The 18302-nt window shown below is 40.2% G+C and overlaps 1 protein-coding gene across 16 annotated transcripts in view; it reads right to left on the bottom strand.

The window, feature by feature from the left end:
• TRIM37 (tripartite motif containing 37) overlaps positions 1–18302 on the bottom strand; it is a 151244-nt gene that overhangs the window by 12461 nt on the left and 120481 nt on the right. For 6 of the 16 annotated variants that reach the window (XM_086360612.1, XM_086360620.1, XM_086360615.1 and 3 more), the window contains 6 exons: positions 15903–16031; positions 15201–15390; positions 12959–13077; positions 2841–2951; positions 1193–1271; positions 18–708 (listed from right to left, as the gene is read on the bottom strand). In XM_086360612.1, coding sequence (XP_086216738.1) covers positions 678–708; positions 1193–1271; positions 2841–2951; positions 12959–13077; positions 15201–15390; positions 15903–16031 — 659 coding nt within the window. In that variant the 3' untranslated portion in view covers positions 18–677. Of the gene's footprint in view, positions 1–17; positions 709–977; positions 1272–2840; positions 2952–12958; positions 13078–15200; positions 15391–15902; positions 16032–18302 lie in introns of those variants that run through there. The other 10 variants (XM_086360614.1, XM_086360621.1, XM_086360616.1 and 7 more) reach the window with 3 other exon arrangements.

Raw genomic sequence — 18302 nt, 5'->3', positions numbered from 1 at the left:
ATTGCAGAGACATAACATTTTCTCAAGTTCATTTTATTAACAAAAAGTGCAAACTGTTTTGAACAAAAGCAAACCATGAATCACAGCATTCGGCAAGACACTAGACATGGAAAAGGGAACAATATTCATTAAGTAAAAAATACGCAGATGAAATGCCTCTCAAATGTATACATACTCATGCTTTTACAATAGTCTCTTAGTCAGCTTTCAGTGTACTTTTCACAAATGGTATAGCAGCTCAAAAACAAATGCAGGAGCACAATGGTGAAGTTTGGCAATAATTCTGGACTAATTCTGAGTATAGAAGTGAATGTTATAGCACACTTTCATGTATAATATGTAGGAATCTTTAAATGTATGGACACTGAAATCAATGTCCAGCTAATGAAAACAAAGGAAAAAACAGGGTTTTAAAATACCTGTTGCTCTGCAGTTGTTTGGTAAGAAGCAGGAAAAAAGTGAAATAATTTAAAATGTTCTTATATGTGTTTATATGACCAAGAACATAACCAATCCACATTAACTTAATTCATTTAAAACTGCATTTGTAAAAGTCACACGAAAGAAAGCATGTGTGCCATCAGTGTGCCCGCCTGCACTGAGCAAATAAGAACAGAAGCGGAACCTCAGGCGGCCGACACATTCCAAAGAGGACGTTCAGTCTAGTGTTGCTTCAGTTACTCACATAAAGTGTCTTCAGGGCAGAATCTACACAGAAGTGATATTTCTGCTCACTAATCTATAGGCATTAATGAAACTAGAAACTGTAATTAAAACCCAAACTATAAAGGCGGTCATCTCAACAGAACTGAGGATCTAGCCAGGACAGGAGAGCACCGGCGCGGAGCAGCTCACTAAGTGCATGCACTACCTCGGGGTACATTCCTGGCAGTTAACTGCCCTTCTGTCGGAGCAGACAAACTGCCTCTTAGGAATACGCCAATTTACTAAGTTAATTAGGCTACACTGTTATTTCATTACATTACACAGAATTCTTCCCACATTTAATTTTTTCCTTTGTACTAATGTTTTATACTAGGATTGTGCTACTTTCTAAAGTCTCAATTACTATTTCAAGTAGAGATGGTGAAAAAAATCTGATTATCTGACCACTGACAAATTTGAGCACCAACGACAGCCAATTTCGGGGTCAAGGAGGCTTACAAGTCAGTTCTCTTGATTTGAAAATTACCTTCCACTGTTTTCATCAGTACTGAAGCTGAGATCTTCAGGGCCTATTTGTTCACCATCAGGAAAACTGGAATGTGTATCTAGGAGAAAATGATAAAAAACAGTTAACAATTTTTAAAGACTCGTATTTTCTTTCCCATATCTCTAAGTGACCTTAGCAAGTGTGTTATTTAAGTGATAAAGAAAGATGTGCTGGGTTGTAAACAAATCTCTATTCTTAGAGAATTCTTTATCAGAGTCAAGCGTAAACAAACACAAAAGGAAAATAAAGGAGAAAAAACCAAAATGTGTTAACAGATGCCCATAATTAGAAGATGAAAGGCATTGCCTGACTTTGTCCCCTGGGGACACCATGGCAGCAGCTGAAGAACGGAATAAGGAACGATGATGATGGACACTCAAAGGATGATTTTGTAAATATAAAATGTATTTCCAAGTCAATTAAACTGAGCATGCAAACATCACTACAAAAACCCACCAACACTCAAAATAACTTTGCCTCAAATTTGGCTGCTTCTTTTAGAGGCAGAGAAAGTTACTAAGAATACCTTAATACTTAAAAATCATCAAACACTTGGCTCTGTATTGAAAAAGACACTAGCATATCAGGGAAATCTGTAAAATAAAAGATGACAATTAACATCAGCCTGACAATGTTGTCATTCCAGGAGTGCTTACAGAGGAATGCTCAGATTAACCATTAAGGTCTCTGGATAAAATACTAACAATGGGCGATGCACGTTAACTAAATTTATCGCAGTGATCATTTTGCAATGTATCGAATCATTATGTTGGACATCTAAAATAAAACTAATAACGGATTTCTCTCAGTTTTTTCCTAAGACTTTTTTATTTTTTGGAAGGAAGAGGTAAATCAACGATTCTATAATCTGCACACATTTCTAAAATCAGAAAAGGTTGCCTTTTTTTAATATTTATTTGGCTGCACTGGGTCTTAGTTTGCAGCACAGGAGATCTTCACCGCAGCCTGCGAGATTTCTCGCTGCAGCACACAGGCTTCTCTAGCCGCGGCCTGTGGGTTTCTCTTTAGTTGTACACAGGCTTAGTTGCCCTGATGTATGTGGGATCTTAGTGCCCTGACCAGGGACTGAACCTGCGTCCCCTGCATTGGAAAGCGGGTTCTTAACCACTGAATCACCAGGGAAGTCCCTGGAAAAGGCTGTCTTTTAAAAACTTACTTTATTAGCTAGGCTACAAGTATCTCTGAAAAGAAAAAAGAAAATCAAGTATCTGAAACCTCCCAAGAGGGCTGGCTAACACTTACGCACTACAGGCCACTATCGGGATCTGCTGGAAATTCTTTTCTGTTTTGCCTTTTTTTTTTTTTTCAAACAACTCTTTAAAATGTAAAAGCTATTCTCAGGTCATAGGCTGTACCAAAGCAGGTTGTCAACATCAGCCTCGCCCATTAAGTAGCATGCCTCATCAGGTGTCTGACCAGGCAAATACAGCCTACCAAATTTTTTCAGTACTCATCATTTAGTCTACCCCAAAGAATGTTGTCTCACAAATGACAGTAATTTAAAAAAGAAAAAGAAGCAGAAGCAGCGAAGCAGAAACAGAAGCAAAGGAAACAGCAGCAGCAGCAGAGACGGTTTTACTAAGCCCCGCGACACCACGTGCTGCACCTTCGTCTGGGGGCTGCGCCATGAAAGCGTCGCCGAAGCCGCCCATGCCAGCGCGCTCCTCCCGCTCCTCGCTCTCAGTGTCACACTCGATGTCGCTGTCGCTACTCATTCCTGGCAGGGAAGAAGGAGAGAACATGTCTGACAGGAAACCACGTCAAGAAAAAGACAGCCTCCTTACCCTAAACTGAGATTCTTCGGAATTTTACACTGAATGCCCAGATAATAGAAGATACCAAGCAAACAAAGCAAAGAAAAAGTAACTGCACAAAACTCAGTTCTCTTTAGTTATTTAGAGCTGTGTTTATTTTTGTTCTCAAAGTGTCTGAAAAGTTTTAACTGAAAGCCAGTATTAATTTCATTATACTGATATATCTTTTCCAAAGCAAATACAGTTTTTTCCCCCTTGATAATCATGAGATAACAGGCGCTCTTTTAATCCTGATTCAATGTAGTTTCTAGCCTAAAATATACACAAATATAAACACGTATAAACACAAACATACATTTACACTTATATCTACACGTGTGCACACCAAATTCCAGTAATCTTAGCAATAAGTGAGTTACTATCCCATGTGGGCCTCCGATTTTGTTTTCGTGCATGAGTTGGTTTTAAAAGACAAGTTCTATAGGATTTTTCTAGTTCCACAAGACAGAGATCAAGAAAATCTGAAAAATCTTTCTGCTATAAACCCTTATAAATGCTAGATAAAATAAAATCTTGAAGTTTTAATGAACAGCTATATTTAAAAGAAAAAAGGGAAATCCATGGTACAGCAGAAAAAAGGATAAGGAAAATAGTGGGGTAGATGATGTCACCCCAGAGAGCCTGCTGTGAAAGGTGTTTGTTTTCGCAGCTCTACTGTGTGCGGGATGGAACCCACGCCCCCTGCGGTGTAAGTACAGAGTCTTAACCACTGGACCACCAGGAAGTCCCAGAAAATCTGTAATCCTCTGTTGAAACTGAAGTCACTCAGTTGTGACCAACTTTCTGCTACTTCAGCGACTGTAGTCTATTAGGCTTCTCCTAATAGACTTCTTCCAGGCAAGAACACTAGAGTGGGTTGCTATTTCCCTCTCCAAGGGATCTTCCTGACCCAGGGATTGAACCCGGGTCTCCTGCATTGCAGGCAGACACTTTACCGTCTGAGTCACCAGGGAATCAAATCCTCTGTTCGGAATAGGCAAAAAAACACTGGATCCACCACAGAAAGGGAGATGAAACTGAGGCTAAATCTGCACTCCAAGCATAAAACTAAAACTCTCACTGAAAGAGTAATTAAATATGTCTACTGTCACAGGAAGACAGCAGGGAATTTTGTCTGGTTTCTGTGGTCAGTTCACCTCAGAATTCAAACAAAGGGCAGTGTGCCTAATTTAGGTTTGGGATTTACGGTTTCAGTTCAAATCTCAGGAAAGGAACATAAAAATTGGTCAGGAGCTAGTGTTTTTGAATAAAGCAAATGTAAAATCCTCTGGAGGGAAGATTCTAGGTAAGATGAAGCAATGTACACATTCCACCCCATCTTCTCCACTGAAGGAAGTTACAGAACCTTGACAGAACGCGCATGAAGTAGCTACTTGAGGACTCTGTAATCACGCCTACTGGTGTAGATAAGAACCTGAAGTAGCAACAAACTGACAGATTTAAAAGAGGCCCAGGGTCTCACACAAATCATATGAAAAATGTCTCGGGGGCTTCCCTGGTGGCTCGGGGTGGAGAATCCGCCTGCCAAGGCGGGAGACACGGGTTCCCTCCCTGGTCTGGCAGATCTCACAGGGTGCCACAGCCACTGAGCCTGAGCTCTAGAGCCCAGGAACCTCAACTACTGCAGCCCACGGGCCCGAGAGCCGTGCTCCTCAACAAGAGAAGCCGCCGCTGTGAGAAGCCCGAGCACCACAAGCAGAGTGGCCTCCGCTCACCAAACTGGAGCAAAGCCCATGCAGCAGTGAAGATCCAGCACAGCCAAAAAGTAAATAAAATTATTTTTTAAGAAAATATCCAGAAATCATTCCAAAATTATTTCAGCACGTGAAAAACCAGGTAAAGATAAGCAACAAATATCAGTGCTGAGATGACAGAAATCATGTTGAAATTATCTAACAGAAGCAGATCTAAAAAACACTCATGAACACTTCTGAAACATTTAAAAGACCTCTGTGGTAGGAAACTTCCACAATCCAGGTCACAATTACTATCACAGGAGGAAAAAAAAATGAATACTCAAATTTTCTACAAAGGGTGGTAAAAGTCTCAAAAAGACATGTTCCAACCAAACTTTACAAACAAGGCAGAGAGCCTGCCTAAAGTGAGTCAGCAGGCACACAGATGCCACAAGGGCAGGGCCACACATTTTCATAGAATAACGGGAAAGAGACCACATGATTCTGTGTTTCTCTGTGGGAAAAGATAGATTTTCAAAGAATTACTAACACATTGTTGTTAAAATTAAACTATTAATAGATGAATGAATAGCATGAGTGAAAGAGGAAATTAATCAGTGTTAAAGAACAATGAAATGAGCATATAAAACAGAGGTTAACAAACAGGAGGATAAAAAGGGAACAGTTCCCTCCCTGGTGGTCCAGTGGTCAAGACCCCATGCTTCAACCACAGGAGATGTGGGTTCTGTCCCTGGTCAGAGAACTAAGATCGTGCCACATGCTGCATGGCAAAAACAAACCAACAAAACTCAAAAGCTTTCAGGCAGACTAAGGTAAAAAAGAGCAAACAAAATCAGCAATATCAGAAATAAAAGGGAACATCACTACAGCATCTACAGACATTAAAAGGATAATAAGGGAACAGTATAAAAAATTTTATGTTCATGGAGTCAAGAACACTGATGAAATGGACAAATCCTTTGACAGACACAAACTGCCAAAATTCATTCAGGTAAAAACAGATAACCTGAATAGGTATGTTAAGCATTAAAAGAAATGAAACTTGGTAGTTTAAAAAAATTATCACCAAAGAAAACTGTAGCCCCATATGGCTTTACCGGTGAATTCCTCTTCTTCTGTTTTTAAGAAGAGTTTGTATAGTATTACTTCTCCCTTGAACATTTTGAAGATACAGGCTGGATGTTTCTAAAATCTCCTTTCTCAGCAAAGGAAAAAACTTTCCTGCTTTAAAGAGTCAAGTACATGTGCACTCAGTCGTGACTGACTCTTTGAGATCCCAAGACCTGCAGCCCAGGAGGCTCCTCTGTCCATGGGATTTCCCAGGAAAGAATGCTGGAGTGGGTTGCCATTTCCTTCTCCGGGGAATCTTCCCTTCCCAGGGGTCCAATCCACATTCTCAAGAGCAAGACTGTTTAGAGCCCAAACCAGCTCCTTGCGTGAAGCACTACCTCCACCTTGTGGCCCTTCACAGAAATGTTGCCGAAACTCTAAAACCGACAAGCAAGTGTATTCTAGTGGCTTCCAAGGGGTCAGAATGTGCCTGCAGTCCAGGAGACCCAGGTTCAATCCCTGGGTTGGGAAGATCCCCTGGAGAAGGGAGGGCAACCCGCTCCAGTATTCTTCCCTGGAGAATCCCATGGACAGAGGAGCCTGGCGGGCTACAGTCCACAGGGTCACAAAGAGTCGGCCATGACTAAGTGACTAGTACAACAACAATGTATTCTTGGGCCTTCCTGGTGGCTCAGAGGGTAAAGAATCCTCTTGCAATGAGGGAGACCTGGGTTTGATACCTATGTTGGGAAGATTCCCTGGAGGAGGGCATGGCAACCCACTCTAGTATTCTCGCCTGGGAGAATCTCCATGGACAGAGGAGCCTGGCAGGCTACAGTCCATGGGGTCGCAAAGAGTCAGACACAATTAGGCGACTAAGCACAGCACAGTGAAACTCCAAGCACAAATCTGACCTCTTGGTACCAGTGTTTCTGAATTCCGAGACATATTAACCTCCAGGATTCACAAACGAGGAATTGGAATCCTCAGGAATTCCCAAAATCTTAAGCTATTCTTTAAATACTTAAAATAGTTTTCAAATTCTTTATTACATATCTTTTAAAATTTTTGGTTAGTTTGTAGTATTTACAAAAACTGTAGCCGACACTAAATATTCAAATACTGGAACATTCTGTGAACGTTATTAGGTAATAGTTGAAAACGTCACACTTAAACTCTCAGCAAGGTTTAGAGCACTACGTGGAATCACATGTCAAAAATGCCAATATGAGAACACTTTGCTTCCGAAACTTCCTATTTCCTGGAGCACACACAAAGGATCCCTGTACAGCAGTAGGCCCCAACCTTTTTGGCAGCAGGGACTACTTTTTCACAGATGGACCGATGTGGGATGGGGGTATGTCTGCCTGTTGCTCACTTCCTGCTGTGCAGTCCTATTCGTAACAAGTTGGGGACCCCTGTGGTATAGGATAAGATAGGACAGACTCATTAATATTTACATAGCAGCAGACAGGGCCATGAACACATAAAATGGCAACAGCTATGGCCAGGACAGACTTGACTGCAACTGCTTCTTTGCAAGGCGCTCCTATGATCTTATTAAGCTTTGATTCTAGGTATCAGCATTTCCAGTTTATATGTTCAACTTGCCATAAGAGGATTCTTCCAGAACAGTCGTATGTTTCTGTGCTGCTGCTGCTGTTTTCTAGTTTAATCTCAATCCCGCACAGTGTGTGGGATCTTAGTTTCCTGCCGAGGGACTGAACCCACGCCCCCTGCAATGGAAGCATGGAGTCTTAACCACTGGACCCCAGAAAAGTCCCCATGATGCTGTGTTGACTGTTAAAGACTAACTCTAACAGGAGAATAAGAATAACTTTTTCAGTTTTTTTATTTCTTGACTCATTTTTCTCAGGATTCAGAAAAACATGCATTTTCCAAGAAACGTTGGAAAGGAATTCCTGCATGAAAATACTTTTTGGTCTTTTATCAAGTCCTAAGATTGGAAGTTCCCTAGTTCTGTGAATGAGAAAACCAAATTGGTCTCTTGACCTCTAGGTCACAGGTCCTGGGTCCTGTACAACCACTGCCTGATGGCAGTGAGAGCAAGTACACGCAACATAAGGTCAAATAAATGAAAGCAGCTATTGTCAAGCAGCAGATCACCACCTACTGCTACATGCTTTGCCCCATATGTTACAGTGTGTATCAACTGCATTAAAGGGTAAAGCAAACTAGTGAGATTTCACCAACTCTAAGAAATTTGAATACAGGACTTTTCTTACTCCTACCAGAAGGTGTCAACAAGTTTTCACACAACTGGCTGTCAATGATAATCATTTTAAGATACCATTAAATGTGTGGATCACAACAAACTGGAAAATTCTTAAAGAAATGGGAATACCAGATCACGTTACCTGTCTCCTGAGAAACCTGTATGCAGGTCAGGAAGCAACAGTTAAAACCAGACATGGAACAACAGACTGGTTCCAATTAGGAAAAGGAGTACATCAAGGCTGTATATTGTCACCCTGCTAATTTAATTTATATGCAGAGTAAATCATGAGAAAGGCTGGGCTGGATGAAGCACAAGCTGGAATCAAAACTGCTGGGAGAAATATCAATAACCTCAGATATGCAGGTGACACCACCCTTATGGCACAAAGTGAAGAAGAACTAAAGAGCCTCTTGATGAAATGAAAGAGGAGAGCAAAAAAATTGGCTTAAAACTCAACATTCAGAAAACTAAGATCATGGCATCCGGTCCCATCACTTCATGGCAAATAGATGGGGAATCAGTGGAAACAGTGACAGAGTTTATTTTGGGGGGCTCCAAAATCACTGCAGATGGTGACTGCAGCCATGAAATTAAAAGACACTTGCTCCTTTGAAGAAAAGCTATGATCAATGTAGACAGCATATTAAAAAGCAGAGACAAATTACTTTACTGACAAAGGTCCATCTAGTCAAAGCTTCGTGTGTCCAGGTAGAGTGGATCAGGGAGGGGAATCACAAATGTTTAGATTTGGTCAAGTTTCCTTTCCTTTGGCTAGTGACTAATCAGATGAACTCTAAGAAAGGTTCTCCTTATTGATAAATAGAGACATATAAAATGATATAATGTTCCACTAAACCCAGAACATTATTCTGATTCCATATGAAGTTTGGAACTGTAGCAACCACCTTGCCATCCTGAGGGGAGCAAAGTCAACTTGCTTAGAATTGCAGAGCAAAAGAAAGGGGAATGGAGGTGGTTGGAGAAAACAGGTTCTTGATGACATAGACTCTCACTGAAAGTGAGTAAAAGACTCTTTGTGACCCCATGGGCTATAGCTCATCAGGCTCCCCTGTCCATGGGATTTCCCAGGCAAGAATACTGGAGTGAGTTGCCATTCCCTTCTCTAGGAGATCTTCCCGACCCATGGATCAAACCGAGGTCTCCCACATTGCAGGCAGATTCTTTACCATCTAAGCCACCAGGGAAGCTCTGATGACATTAAACAGCTAAATTTTCCAGCCTTGATACTGTCCGACCAGAGTTAGGTGAGACTTCCTGTTAATACAAGACAGTAAATCTTCCTACTGCTTATACCGTAGGAAGCAAGTTACACTGGGGTTTTGCAACTTACATGAGAAGAAACTGGTCTACCTATAGACTTCTGCAGGGTATCAACTGGGAGGGACAAGACTTGGAACGTGGGCATTAACCAGGAGATTATACAAGGTTGTCCCATATGATCCCAGTTAGAAAGGAAAAGGCCTGTTGATGACTGTCATGTCTAAGAAATGTCACGTTTTATTGACCCTCAGTAACATTTAAAAGACTGCTTTAGCTGTCCCAAATTCCCAGCTAGTAACAAAAAGAATGCCTTATTTAAAGTTTCTTCAAACAGCTTGGCAGTAGGGAGGAGAAAGAGGAGGAGAGAGACACCAATTTACAGTGACGCGGCACAGAGAATGTTCTTCTAGGCATTCTGCTCAAGAACAAAGAGCCCTGTTTTTCCTAAGCACAGACACAAGACTACCTCACTCAACTTTTCACCAAGGCTTACTGGTGTGAAAAATAAAGGTTTCTTGAAAACTGGCTCCTGCTGCTGATAGAATAATACCCACCGCAGTAAGGAAGGCCCCATTCTTCTCTCATAAAGCAAAATCCAAAAGGCACAGAGCTCCTTCAGTCTGCCTAATCCCCTCCTCCAGTCTCCTCACCGCCTAGCCTGGGACTCCAGTGGTAAATGAACTGTTCACCAGCAACCTGCAATGGTAGCTTTTCTTGGCACTACTGATTTGCATGTTTACAGCAACTTTTCTTATTGAGTTCTAGGTGCTCTGCATCACTGCAACCCTCCTTACATAAGAAGAGTGAGTTCCTGAGTGGCACTGACAGCACTGAATCTCAGCTTCAGGGACCTGAAAGTGCATGTGTTCCCAGTCGCTCAGGTGTGTCTGACTCTTTTTTGACGACGGACTGTAACCGACAGGCTCCTCTGTCCGTGGAATTTTTTCCAGGCAAGAATACTGGAGTGGGTTGCCATTTCCTTCTCTGAGGGAATCTTCCCACCCCAGGGATCAAACCCGAATCCTGTACCTCCTGCACTGCAGGTGGATTCTCTACTTCTGAGCCACTGGGATGAAAGTGCATAGGCGATTCTAAATGTGGCCAAGCAAATGACTTGCTCCAGTTTAGGATAGGCTGTTAACAATCACCTTTAAAAAAAGAAATGAAATGAAGCTAATGTCAAAACTTATGGGGTTTTTGGGGGCTGGCTAGCTATTTATATAGAAAAATTGAGAAATGTGAAATTATGAGATGAAGGCTGAAATTTAAAAGTGCAAGTCATCTCTCACTGAGTTTCACTTAACCGGCTTCTTACCAGTCTTTCTGTCCCAAATTCCACACCCCATTCCCAGTCTCCAGCACAACCAGAGTAGGAATTTTAAAACATAATTTTATTATCTCACTTCTTGCTTAGATCCCATTCAAAAGACAAAGTCCAGATTCTAGCTAGACACACAGTGTAACTCTTCATGATCTGACCTCTGCCTCCACTCTGGTCTGGTTTCATCTTTTACCAGTCTTCACCTAACTCGTACTAATTCATACTCATCCCTAAGGATGATCTTTCCAAAGACTAGTAGAGAGGTGACAGTTAAGAGCACTGGCTCTGTGACTAAGTAAGGTAAGTTACATCGTTAGGCCTCAGCCTAGTCACCTGTAAGATCAAGATAATAAAAGTAACCACCATGTAGGTTTGCACTGACATCCCCATGAGGGCTTGGAAATACTATCTATTGTTTTTATTATTACATACCTGTTAGTTGTTGTTTAGTTGCTAAGTCGTGTCTGACTCTTTTGACCTCATAGACTGCAGCCCCCAAGGCTCCTATTTCCATGGGATTTTCCAGGCAAGAATACTGGAGTGGGTTGCTATTTCCTTCTCCAGGGGATCTTCCCAATCCAGCAACTGAACCCGCATCTCCCGCACTTGGAGGTGGATTTCTTACCACTGAGCCACGAGGGAAGCCCACGTATTAGCTGAGTCCCTATATATGCTATCGTAGCACTGATCGTTCCATACTATAATTGGCTGTTAACTAGTCTCTCAAGACCTGACCGGGGGTTTTCAACTACTCTCTCTGCTCCCCTCCACCACCACCAACACATACCCAGCACCCCTGAGATGCGGGATGTGTAACTATAACCCACTCCCATGTATAAGTATAACCCACTCTGGCAAGTGATTCTTAAGGAACTGTCACCCCTGGTTCAAGTTTTCACCTCAATCAGTGGTTCTCAACTGGGGAAGATTCTGCCTCCCAGGGGACAGTGGCAATGTCTGGAGACCTTGTTTGGCTGCTGGAATTTAGGGGAGGTACTACTGGCACCTAGTGGTTAAAAGCCAAGAAAACTGCTAAAGAGACTACAGGCAAATGGCAGGCCCCGAATACAAAGAATCACCTATCTCAAAATGTCAATGGCATCAAGGCAGAGAAACCGTGAACTCAGCAGTAGGTTCAGGAATTACTTTATCACCAGCATCAAAACAATGCCAGACAAATTAGAAGCATTTCACAAATGCTGCATAAACAGGAGCCTATAATTAAAGCATATTCTGTTAACAATTTAAGTCATCACAATTTATAACCAGTATGTATAAACACATGGAAACTAGCTAATCCCTACTGGCAAATCACTATAGGTCCTTTCTATAAAGATCAACATAATATATTTTTCCTATTGTTTTCAAATCAACACTTCACTCTAAAAATCCTTTCTATTTAATCTCTTCTACTGAAATAATGCTGCCTACCACAGGAGCACCAAGATAGAAGACAAAATGATTAGTGTTCTTTAAAGCTGAAAAACTTGAAAATGCTAACACCCACACTCCCTCTCACAGGGCAGTCCGAGGTAGATGCCGGCCCCTTTCATCACATGCTTTGAGCTACAATTCATCAATCATTGAAATTCAAATGAATGCAGAGGTTGTACATGGCAGTTTCACAGAGAAATGAAAAAAATTCCAATGTCAAATATCATTAATAAAGTTGACATGCTTTTCTGCTCACATATAAAGGACAAGCAAGGGCAACGCACGCAGCCTCGCTGCAAGCACCATCTGTTAACTCAAAATTACAAAGTCTTCTATGCTTTAAGATAAAGAATAATGAATCTGGAAGAAGTTGTAGACAAATATTAGAAATGTAACTGGGAATGAACTGGCAGAGCAGAAGTCAATAAAGCATTTTTCAAGTGCTTCAAGTTTGCAATTCTTCTAAAAGAGCAAAGCAACCTACAAACATTTACCAAGACTGACTTAAAAAGACAAAGCATGTTTTTCCCATAAGACACAAAATATATCCAATGTCATCTTTCATATCTAGAAAAACTTCAATGCCTCCTCATGTAGGTAGCATAACACATTTAATGAATGAGCAAACAAAGTATCTGCAGATATTCCCCTCGAAACTGCCCCTTCTAGTCAGATATATCCTTTTATGTAGTCAACTACTTTGCCTTCCCCTGTAATTAATGCCCTAGTGAATCAAACTCAGTGGCACAATGAATGCTATTTTCAGATGAAACATGTCAAATAGTAGGTAACACCTCAGTAACTGTTTCATTAAACCAACCACTCCGCACCAGCACCAAAGAGACGAGTATTCCGCTTCCCGCCAGTTATGACTTTCTCATGCCTTACCGTCCTCTGGGGCAGCAGAAGCTCCTTCAGGTAGAACAGGCTGTAGCTCCCCAGTTTCCGAGTTATTTTCCAAATCAGTCATTTGCATTCCTTCCAGACGACTTCCTGTAGCATTAGTCCTCAAAAAGGGAGAAATGACCTTATATTTTGGTATAACCTGTCAGTGATATGATAATCTAGATTTCCTTCCTTCTGAGCAAACTAATAGGGTATGGAGCATCGGGGTTTAATACTAAATTTCAAATTTTACTTTTAAAAGATTCACTTACAATGAAAGGTTATAAAGTGGTAGCTTGCATCAATGTCAATATCCTGGCTGAGACAATATATCAGCATTTTGCAAAATGTTATCATTAGGGGAAACAATGTAAGGTACACAGGCTCTCTCTATCCTTTCTTATAATTGCATGTGAATCTACAATTATCTCAAGAATTCCTAAAAATAAATAGAAATGGAAGTCCTTAATAATATGTCCTTACCAACACAGACATAGAGAACAGACTTATGGACATGGCTGGCAGGGGAGGAGGGAAAGGGTGGGATGATGGAGGAAGTAACATGGAAACAAACATAACCACATACAAGAGACAGCCAAGGGGAATCTGTATGACTCGGGGAACTCAAACAGGCTCAGTAACAACCTAGGTGGATGGGATGGGGAGAGAGGTGGGAGGCATGGTGTAGTGGGAGGGGGCATGGGTAAACCTATGGCTGATTTATGTTGATGCTTGGTAGAAACCAACACAATACTATAAAGCAATTATCCTTCATTTAAAAATAAATAAAATACTAATAATAACATGTTCTCACCAATATGGAAAGACTTTTAAGGTATACTGAATGAGAAAATAAGGTGTAGCAGTTTTATTAGGAAAAAAAACTATACGGCCGCAGTTATTTAAATATGCATGAAAACTGAGAAGACACAGCATATATAAAAAATTAAGAACAGCAGGAATGTGTGTGGGCAGGGGGCTGGAAAACAAAGCAGATGGGAGAAAGATGGGGAAACTTAATATTCTTTTTTTAACTTCCATTTTGAACCATTTATTATTAGTATTTAAAATTTTTGCTTATGCTACCTTAAATCAGGCAAGGAAAAAAAGACACAAGCTAGAAAACATCACATGAGCCAGGCTGGCAGTATAATTAACCATAAAATGAGGGGGGTTACGGCTATGAGCTTTACACGATTATAAAGGATTTTACAGTCTACAAAAACTATACATTCGTACACATTTAATCTTTATGACTAAAGGCAGATATAAACCTCTGTAACAAAATATAAAAGCTAGTTACAGCTTTCATCTTAAAAGGAACCTGTGTAAAACCAGACTAGGAAATGGGAAGGACAAGACAATCTCCAGTGATTGTCACATTTCCCTGCTTAAACCTGAGCCAAAGCAGAAAGCAAAGCCACCAGTTGTCCTTTTAGATTTGGTAATTATTCAGATCTAAAAACTCGATGAAATAAAGTAAATTTAAGGGATATTAATCTTTCTCTAAATTTAATTCAAAGTTCTTTTCAAAGTCTCCAAGGTAAAACTATTCCATGGTTTAAAATTAGAAATGATATTTAACAGCCATAAAATAGATGAGCAGATGGATACTAAAGGCTCATCTGCACATTCACAGACAATACACCCCACATTCACTCTCTTAGGCTGATGGAAGTTTAACTGACATGACTGGGATTTGAGTTCATGTTTCCTGGGAGAGAAATAAAGGTACTAATGACCATGTATATAAACCTTTTCAGGAAATTCCAACTATGTATTTTGAGGGTACTTTCATAAAAGGAAAAAAGGATGAGATGAAAGCAGAAAAGCAGTGGTAAAATTAAATTGCCAGAAGGTCTCTGTTCCACACAAAATTCCTATAAAGACCCTATGGGCCACAATAAAGTCCAGCACAAAGGAGTTTGAAAAGCCTGGGACAGATGGGGAAAAAAGCTGACTCAAAACCCCACAATAAAGAGATCACACAAGGATACATTATTATCCTAACTTCAGTGAAAATGAGCTCTAACTTACCCAAACTGAACTTCTGCTACTATCTCATTCAGTTAAAGAAAAAAGGAAGGTCTCTGATACTTTAAAAGTTCCTTTTTAATACAATAAACAAATAATCTGCTAAAAAATTAACAAAGTAGAAATTTATTTTGTTTATTACATTGTAGATAAGTGCCAACCAAAGCTACTAGCTATTATTCTATTATATAAACAAAAGAACTTCATTTACCCCAAGGTGACCATTTTTCTTCTTTTTTCAACAACAGGTACGCCATTGAAAACTGCAACCACGACAGCATCTGAATCCAAAGCTTGACACTGCCGATCTTCAGATTTCGGCAGAATGTCACTGATACTGACATGGGTCAAGGCTCGGGGAGAACTGTGCCTGCTCCCAGACTGAGAGCTTCCCGGGGAGACTACAAAAAAGGAAGGGTATATTCAGAAGGAAGGCAAACAAAAAAGGTTCTCTCTCTGGTTTCCACTTATGGTTATGTTAGTCGCTAAGTTGTGTCTGACAATTTGCGACCCCACTGACTGTAGCCCACCAGGATCCTCTGTCCATGGGATTCTCCAGGCAAGAGTACTGGAGTGGATTGCCATTTCCTTCTCCAGGGGATCTTCCCAACCCAAGGATCAAACCCTGGTGTCCCACACTGCAGTTTCCACTCAGGAGATCTCATTATATGTACATTTTTAAACTGCAGGAAAACTCAAAAACAACTTTTTGATGCCAGGTATTTAAATCTCAGGAGTCCAGAACATGAAGCCTGACGGTCGCACTTTCTTACTGATGGTCTGTTCTGTCACACGATCAAGGGGTTTTCAACCTGAGTTCCAGCATTTGGTGCCTTTAAAGCAGCTATACCATAAGGTCAGTTTCAACAGACATCTATCTACCAAAATTACATTTTGAACTCTCCAAACTCACCTTCAGCTAGAGTCTGACAGTCCCCCTTTGAACGGCTATTTTCCCCAGAGTCTATTGCTCTTCGAAGAGACAGACTACCTGCTACACTGGACCGAGTGGGCTTGGGTGAATGACTCTTCTTATTTGTGGCTGCAAAGACATTTTAAAACATTTCTGATTATGATAAAATGGCACAAAACTTACTACCTAGGCAACCAGAGAAAGGTTTTATCTTACCATATATGGAAGGAATTCCCATCTACTGTGTCCAAAAATAAACAGAACACTCTGGTCCCAATTGGTTTATTTGGGGTTTTATGCCAAAAACATTCCTATTTCATTGTTTGTGTTCTTACAAAAGTAGAAAATTATCAGTGAACTCCAAAAGAAAAATCATACCAGACACAAACTCCAATCTCAATTCAATTAAACCAAGTACCAAGAACAAAACAATAACCACCAAAACACTTGGAAACTATAAAACATTATTGGGTTAAAAATAAATCAATGCTGAATTAGAAATAAACCACAATTATAATACACTAAGATGTCTGTGGCTAAAATAGTAATTAGAGGAAAATGTATAAAATTAAAAAAAAAAAAAAACAAATCTGAAACGAAAGGACCAAACATGCATAGACTCAAGAAGATGGAAAAATAATAAAAAGAAATAAGAAAGCAGGAGAGATGCATTAAAAGGTAATGAACAGGTTCAATAAGGTAGCAGGATATAAGATCAATAACCAACTGACTTTTTACACAGCAGTAAATAATCTGAGAACAAAATTAAGAAAACAACTCCATTAACAGCATCAAATAGAATAAAATACTTAGGGAAAATTTTAACAAAGAAATGTAAGACCCGAACACGGAAAACTATCACACATTGTTGAAATAAAGAAAAGAGGGAAAATACTGTGTTCATTAACTGCAAGACTCAATACTGCTAACATAGCATTATTCCCAAACTTGGTCTACAACACAGATTCAACACAATCCCTATAAAAATTTCAGCTGTCTTTTCATTGTTGATGTTGTGAATATTGACAAGCTGATCCTAAAATTCATAGAAAAATGAAAAAGATTCAGAATACTTCAAAGCAATCTTGAATTGAGGACTCACTTGTAGGAATTCACAACTCTGCTGTAAAACTACAGTATTCAATACTGTGGTAAAAGAAAAAAAAAAAAAAAGATCAATGGAACAGAATTCAGAGTTCAGAAAAAAAACCTTATATTTATGGTCAAAAATTAATATAATTAATTTCTGACAAGGAAACCAAGATAATCCAGCTGGACAAAGGGAAAAAAGATGGACAAAAACAAGTGCTGCTAAGAATACGGTGAGACTGGAATCCTTATACGCGGCGGAAGACTGTAAAATGGTGCAGCTGCTGTGAAAACTGTATGCTCCTGCTGTGCCGTGCTCAGTCATATCTGACTACTTGCGATCCTATAGCCCACCAGGGTCCTTTGTCCATGGGATTTCCCAGGCAAGAATACTGGAGTGGGTTGCCATTTCTTCCTCCAGGGGATCTTCCCAACCCAGGGATCAAACCCAAGTCTCCTGTGTTGCAGGAGGATTCTTTACCACTGAGTCATCAGAAAAGCCCACAAAACAGTAAGGCCATGCCTCAAAAAATTAAACTTAGTTCTCATATAATCCAGCAATTTCATTCCTAAGCATATACTTAAGGAGAATAAAAACATAGGTTCACACAAAAAAACATACATGAATAGTCACAGCATCATAATTCATTACAGCCAAAAAAATAGAAATAAAAAATCAAAGTCCTCATCAACTGAAGAGCAGATCAAACAAAAAGTGGTACCCACAAACAATGAGGTATCATTCAGCCTTAAAACAAAATGAAAAAAGACATGTTACAACATGGATGGCCCTTGAAAACATTATGCTAAGTCAGAGAAGTCAGATACAAAAGACTTGATGTTGTGTGACTCCATTTATATGAAAAGTCCAGAAGAAGCAAATCCATACAGACAAAATAGATAAGCAATTACCAGGATATAAGGGGAAGGGGAAGATGGGAAGTAAGGGTTCCTGAGTATGGAGTTTACGGGGAGAGTAAATGCAGCTCTTTGCCCCTTTCCTGTCTGCCCATCTATTGTCCTCTAACCTTAAAAGAACCTAATTATAGGAATGAGATCATGAGGCAATTTAATCCAACTTCTGACTCTTCCTCTCCTGAATGCACACCTTGCCTTGCTGATTCTTTTCTTAGATAAAAAGAAGAATGAAGAATTAAGCAGTTGAAAAAACTGACTAGCTCTCTACTTCCAATCCCTGGAGGAGGGCAAGGGCAGTATTCCTACCTGGAGAATCCTCATGGACAGAGGAGCCTGGCGGGCTATAGTCCATGGGGTAGCAAAGAGTCAACTGAGCAACTAAAGCAAGCTACT

The sequence above is a fragment of the Bos grunniens genome, chromosome 19, assembly GCF_055505025.1.
Source record: "Bos grunniens cultivar Pamir isolate PY7600 chromosome 19, Bosgru_T2T1.0, whole genome shotgun sequence".
Lineage (NCBI taxonomy): Eukaryota > Metazoa > Chordata > Mammalia > Artiodactyla > Bovidae > Bos > Bos grunniens.
The sequence above is the reverse complement of the archived record's forward strand: the minus strand, read 5'-3'. Positions and strand labels throughout refer to the sequence as shown.